This window comes from Leptonychotes weddellii, chromosome 9 (assembly GCF_054177405.1).
Source record: "Leptonychotes weddellii isolate Sample4059 chromosome 9, ASM5417740v2, whole genome shotgun sequence".
In the NCBI taxonomy this organism is placed as follows: Eukaryota; Metazoa; Chordata; class Mammalia; order Carnivora; family Phocidae; genus Leptonychotes; species Leptonychotes weddellii.
In genome coordinates this window covers 25,467,836-25,474,570 of record NC_138377.1, presented here as the reverse complement: position 1 = coordinate 25,474,570, position 6,735 = coordinate 25,467,836, and the positions used below count along the sequence as shown (strand labels likewise).

The window sequence follows — 6,735 nt, the reverse complement described above, 5'->3', positions numbered from 1 at the left end:
GTCTCTGTCAAATAAATAAATAAAATCTTTAAAAAAAAAAAAAAGATTTTATTTATTTATTTGACAGAGAGAGACACAACAAGGGAGGGAACACAAGCAGGGGGAGTGGGAGAGAGGGAGAAGCAGGCTTCCCTCTGAGCAGGGATCCCGATGCGGGGCTCGATCCCAGGACCCTGGGATCATGACCTGAGCCGAAGGCAGACGCTTAACGACTGAGCCACCCAGGTGCCCTGATCCCCAACATTTGTTTTATACTTTAAAATATTAAGACACTTTCTAAAATAAAAAATCTTGCAAAGCCAAGTCTATGATAGTTTAGTTTCAGTTATTAAGAGATTTCATGGCTACTTAACCCCTCCACTTTATTTCAGACCCCTACGCCATATGCTTTCATTTCAGAGGGTCAAGGAGGACAGATTCATTGACTGCTGCCAAGTTTGTGCTCTCTCTGCCCCTGGGAATGTATTGCCACCCCCATGTCTTAATGGTTAGAATGCTGCTGAAGTACAGTTGAGGGGGTATTTGTGGAGACAGCTGATAGCTTATTTCATGAATTTGTCAGTCATCCATCCTTTGGAAGAGGAGCAAAATTGTTTCCTTCATAGCATAATAATAGTTGTTTTTACTGATTAATTTGCTGTGGGCCAGGCTTTGTTCTTGGCAGGTACTGTGTTAAGCATTTTATAGAATGTTATGTTCTTTAAACCTCCCAACAACCTTAGCAAGTATAATTACTGCTATTATCCCCATTTTATATATGTAGAAATTGAGGTCATGGGGAGATTGTCTTGATCATAGTCCTATAATAAGTAAGCGCTAAGTGCTCTTAACCACCAGGGTGTACCACATCCTTCCATTGTCTCCTGAAGGCAAAGTCTTATCTTTAATAAGATAGTTATAGTAGAAACACTGTATATCTGTAAAGGAATAATTGCATTTTAAGGAAATGCTTATTTTTCCACCATTACTGCTCTTTTAGCATTAGGAATAGCAAATTTAGGCTGCCCTTTCCACTTGTAATTATTGTAGCATTGGAATTTGTAACTCTGGATTTGATTTAGAACACATAGTATAGTGATTAAGATCCCAGGTTGTCGTAAACTTCCATTGAAGAGAGTAGGATTCTGGGAATTAAATTTATAGAATGTTTCTTCAGCCATAAGAAATTCCCATATTAGTTTGAGGGTACTTTAAAAATTTTTGACTATATTGCTAATTTTTTATTTATTTTTAAAATGACAGTTACGTGTTTCTTTTAGGTTATGGCTCATAGTTCACCTCAGAGCATTTTAGATGACGTTGCCATGGTAAGTCAGAAATTTACTGTTGTTAATATTCTAATTAATATCTGTAAACAAACGAAACTTCTGTTTTTGGTTAATTTTTTTACCTGTGTTGGTTCCAGAATCTTTCTTTTTAGAAGCCCCAATTAAAATATGAATCTGCACTAAAAGAGGTTAAAAGCACTCACATCAAGATGTCCTTAGACAACACTAACACTTTTTCCTTCCCCCACCTTTGGTGTTTGTATGTATAAATACAAATCCTGGATCTATTCATACATTTAGAAAACATTTATTAAGTGCTAACTGGGTTGAACATGGTGCTAGAAGCATGAAAAGGTGGAACATCTGTCCTTAAAGAAGTAACAGGGAGACAGGTATACTAATACTGATACTGTAATATACTTGCAATCATGGGGATATGTAAAAAAGATGTGGGGGGCAGAGGAGATGGAGCATCTGATGGTACAGACGGCAGTTAGGAAGAGAATCACAAGAGTTACCATCTAAACTGAGACTTGAGGAGACTTGTATAACTCTGTCACTTGGACAGGTATCCATTGGTCAGCAGTAAACATCAAATCCCCACTTGCATTTAATTTGGATATTAGAGTCGAGTCAGTGGTTACATTTATCTAATGTGATTTTGTGAGAAAAGGAAGGAGGGAGAGAATTGGCTCTAGAGGTGAGAGTGATTGAGTGGACTGTGAACTCCAAGCTAGGAAGAGAAGGCGATAACATCGGAATAGAGCTGGTGGTTATGTGAAACGGGCTGGTTGTTCCACCGAAGCTGTGGGAGGTGTGTTGAAAGGAGTGGTTATATAGTGAGAGAGTAGAACGTTTAAGAACAAGTGGTGGATTGGTCCAGACGATGGTGAGGTGCATATGTGGCCATGGGAGAGAGTTTCTGGGGTAGAGCTGATGTCATTAGACTATAAGTGAACTTTCCACTTGGGTCATACACATAGAAATTGAAACTTCTGTTGTGCTCATCTATTGTGGGTGGAAGACTAGGTGTTTGCTAGAGAGCTGCTGTTGGAGTGGAAGGGTAGTGTAATGAGATCTCGTGAATCTTAATGGAGATACTGTTCACAAAGAGAAACTGGAAGGATCCAGCAGCTTCCCCTCTCCTGTGAGATTAAAGCTTTGAAAGTAAGGAACTTCCTGAGTAAGCTACAGGAGTATCTCAGGGTCTTTCAGGGACACAAGTTTTCAGTTCAGGTAAATAGATGAAAAAAAAACTAAAGAAGTTGAGGGTGGTTAGTATAAAGAGTAATGAAGGGCAGAATGGGAAGACAGCAGAGGGAAGATGAGTCGGGGGGAAGAAACGTCGAGCATGTTGTAAGATGACAGGTGCCCTGGAGAGCTTGCATTTCCCACTGCAGTTGTCAGGGAGGGGCATAGTGGGGTACCTAAACAAAGGGAGCTCCTAGGTCGAGATATTTTGTGTCCAGGCACTGTATGATGTCTAAAGCCAGGTAACATTAGTTTTCTGCTGCCCAGCCAGGCTGATGCAGCTGTTGTTTAGAATTTCTGATAAAGTATTTGTGAAAAGTTTGTTGACTTCATAATGCTGAGCCTCAGATGAAATCTTTTTTAAAGATTTTATTTATTTGACAGAGGGAGAGATAGCGAGAGCAGGAACACAAGCGGGGGAATGGGAGAGGGAGAAGCAGGCTTCCTGCCGAGCAGGGAGCCCGATGTGGGACTCGATCCCAGGACCCTGGGATCATGACCTGAGCCGAAAGCAGATGCTTAACTGATTGATTGAGCTACCCATGCGCCCCTGGTTTGCTTACCTCCTAACTTAAACTGCTGCTCCAGACACCTGGCAACATTAGGCCACATTCCATCATGGCAGCGATACCCTGGAGCTCAGTCATAGCTGCCTCCTGTAGGAGGAAACATGCTGTTCCATTTTACCTCACTGTAAGTAACCCTGGTATAGAGGCCCAAATCTGCATGTAGGGTGAGGGCAGAAGTAGGGGGTCGATATAATGCCCCTCCCTCATAAGTAGATAGGAAGATAATTTGATTTATCAATTTCCCAAGGGGAGAAGACCATTTATTTATTCAGTAGTCTTGTGTCCTTTTTGGTGATGATAGTGTTCACGTACTCTGTTTACCATATCCTAGATGCAATATTAAATGCTTTACATATATTCTCATTTTATTTTTTAGTTTTTTTAAAGATTTATTTATTTGACAGAGAGAGGCACAGCGAGAGAGGGAACACAAGCAAGGGGAGCGGGAGTGGGAGAAGCGGGCTTCCCGCTGAGCAGGGAGCCCGATGTGGGGCTCGATCCCAGGACCCTGGGATCATGACCTTGAGCCAAAGGCAGACGCTTAACAACTGAGCCACCCAGGCACCCCTACCTATGTTCTCGTTTAATATTTAATTCAATGTCACATACATAATAAGGACTTGATAAGTGTTATGATTTTAAGGCTGTTTTGGGGGTAGATAAGATACTCGGTTATATAACTAGTTCTGCCTAAATTACTATGTTTTTTATAACAAACATGCTTTCTTTAGGAAATAGTTTAGTATTGCGGTGTCAGTATTTGGTAAGCCATGGAATTTTGCTGAAAGCATTCTCCCCCCGCACCCTTTTTTGTAATTTATATTTACTAAATATATTTATCACACTAGACCAATTTATTTCAGGTCGTTTTATTGAAAGTAAATGCTTGTCAATGTATAAAGCCTTTTAAAATGCCAGTCACTGGACGCCTGGGTGGCTCAGTCAGTTAAGCATCTGCCTTCGGCTCAGGTCATGATCCTGGGGTCCTGGGATCAAGTCCCGCATCAGGCTCCTTGCTCAGTGGGGAGCCTGCTTCTCCCTCTGCCTGCCGCTCCCCCTGCTTGGACTCTGTCTCTCTCTCTGACAAATAAATAAAACCTTTAACAACAATAAAAAAAATAAAATACTAGTCACTGTTGGGAGATGCTGATGATTGCTTATCTTACGTGTGTTACTGGGGTTTTTTTTGAGTTTTTTCTTTTTCTTTTCTAGGTACTTGATGAAGAAGCAGAAGTTTTTATAGTCAAAATGTGGAGATTATTGATATATGAAACAGAAGCCAAGAAAATTGGTCTTGTGAAGTAAAACTCTTTTTACATTTAGAGTTCTGTTTCAATTTTCTTCTTCTTTCCCACCCTTCAGAGGACTTTGGCTTTTTCTTTGTCTTCGAAGACATTTGTGAGATCTGTAATTTTTTTTTTAATGTAGAAAATGTGAATTTTTTTGTCCTCTAATTTGTTGATGCCCTGTGTACTCCCTTGGTTGTAAAGACATCTGAATCCTGCCTTGGTTCTCTTTATACTCACCAGGTACAGATTACTGGTATGTTTTATAAGCCGCAGCTACTGTACACAGCCTATCTGATATAATCTTGTTCTGCTGATTTATTTCTTGTAAATATTAAAATGACTCCCCAATTCTTTTGCAGAATTGCACTTAATGTTGAACTGTACTGTACAGGAACCTACATGAATGATTTTAATTGAAAGAATACCCATCATACCTATTACCCTTCCCACCCCTTGATCAAAAATGGCAAGCCCTCCTGAAGGCATGGAATTTAAAATTAGAGTGCTCAGATTAGCAGACAGTCCATTCCCACTGTATCTCTGTATGAATGTGTTCGTGTGAATGTATGTATAAATGTCTTTTACCTAATATTCTTTGGAGGGCTCCCTTAAACATTTCCTTATTGAAGAGTAGAATTGTAAAGGAAACATGGTATTGTGCCAATCCAAATGTCTGGGATAATTAGGTTATTAGTCTCCCAGAGCATGGTATTCTCTTGTGGCAAGCAACAGTCTGGTGAATGGAATGGGGCTTTCCTGTTGATAGCTGGCTGCTTCAGCCTCTCTTTTTTAAGGGAGTGTGAATCATAATGGTTTTCCCATTAATTTCATTGTTCAGAAATGAGGCAGATCCTTAGACTCTGGAGTGCTTTATTTGATGCATTTTTGCACTAATTGGTCCTTAGCTTTATTTTGGTGTACTCTTTTGTTTAAAAAGAAAAACCTTAATCTGAAAAGCATAAATGAAAAAAATCATTTTAAAAAGTAAAATTAGGCAATACAGACTTGGAAAATTTGAAAAAATACAGTAGGAATTCAGATGGCAATTTGCAGTTTACATCTTATTTTTAAGGATAAAGTAAATCATTTAAGGCTGTTACCACTAATTTTTTGTTTTCACTTTTGTTTTTAAAGGGTTTATATGTACGCATACACCTCTTTTACCTCTGCTCATCAATGTTTAAAAATATACTGATGTCTTAGAGACATACATGGGCTTGCTTTATTGTAGAACAGAACTTCACCAGGGAGCAAAATTACCTGAAAATGTAACAGGTTTTAGACAGTTCTTAACACAAATTAGGTGCAGTTATTCCCATCTCTGAGTATTTATTTAAAAGAAAGACAAAGTTTTGGAGGGGGGGGTTGTTAAAAAGCATAACTGAGCTTGAGTTACAGATTTTTTTTACATCTTAAAAGGAATTTGAAACACTGTTCTTAACATTGGACCATGAAGTGGTTCCATTATGTAAATATTTCCTATATTAAAACTGTATATATTTGATCTTGGGGACCCATTCTTTCAGAGTCTTGTTAAATAAATGATATCATGTTGTAATTGTGCAGTGCATACTAGAAACATAACTTGAAAATATAGGCTGAATTTTTGATGGACTTGATTTTTATGAGTATTGTAATGAAGGTCAAAAAAGGCCATTTACTTACTTTGGGTTAATCATACATTTGTGGAGAATACCCCCTTTTAGTATTCTATCATTTTTAAGTTCTGGCCTCGGGAAAACAGAAAGTTCATGCTCCTTGCCAACTGTGAGTTTATTTACTAGCCTTTTCTCAAATTGACACCCCCGGCCTTCTCCCCTACCCCCTGTCCAAGCTTCACATGTTGTTCAAGCAGTTTATTATTCCTCTGTTTTCTCTTACTTTATTAATGCTTCTAAGGCACCATATTATATTTACCCAACATTAGCATGAAGGTTTATTCAGGTAGATTTAATTTCCCTTGCTTTTGTCTTCTCCAGCTCTTTTATTTATCTTAAAGGGCCCTTATCTGGAAGTCTTGAGGGCACATACCATATACTGCATCACACCTACAGTGAGGTTTGTGTCCACATCTCAAATTCCTACATTAACTTTTGCAGCAGAACAGGAGTCATCAGAGCCCCTGGATTAAAGACCATTTATAATAGTTTCATATCAGCTTAAGATGGGTTTTGCTACCAAGCTTAAAATTTTAAGGTTTTCAAGTTTCTTGTTTTTCAGATTTGCATATAAAGAACTGGACATGTATAAACTGGCATATTCTAATGTCTGGGAGAATACACATAAGAACATTTCCAATAAATTGCTTGAGCTTTCTGGGTTGTCTTTACCGTTTGCCCATAGATTAATTTCAGTTTG

The 6,735-nt window shown here is 38.7% G+C and overlaps 1 protein-coding gene across 2 annotated transcripts in view; it reads left to right on the top strand.

Moving 5' to 3' along the window:
• RBM25 (RNA binding motif protein 25) overlaps positions 1-4,738 on the top strand; it is a 56,769-nt gene extending 52,031 nt beyond the window's left edge. For both annotated transcript variants that reach the window (XM_006730961.3, XM_081830284.1), the window contains 2 exons: positions 1,260-1,307; positions 4,301-4,738. In XM_006730961.3, the coding sequence (XP_006731024.1) occupies positions 1,260-1,307; positions 4,301-4,393 (141 nt within the window). In that variant the 3' untranslated portion in view covers positions 4,394-4,738. The remainder of the gene's footprint in view (positions 1-1,259; positions 1,308-4,300) is intronic.
• The last annotated feature ends 1,997 nt before the right edge of the window (positions 4,739-6,735 follow it).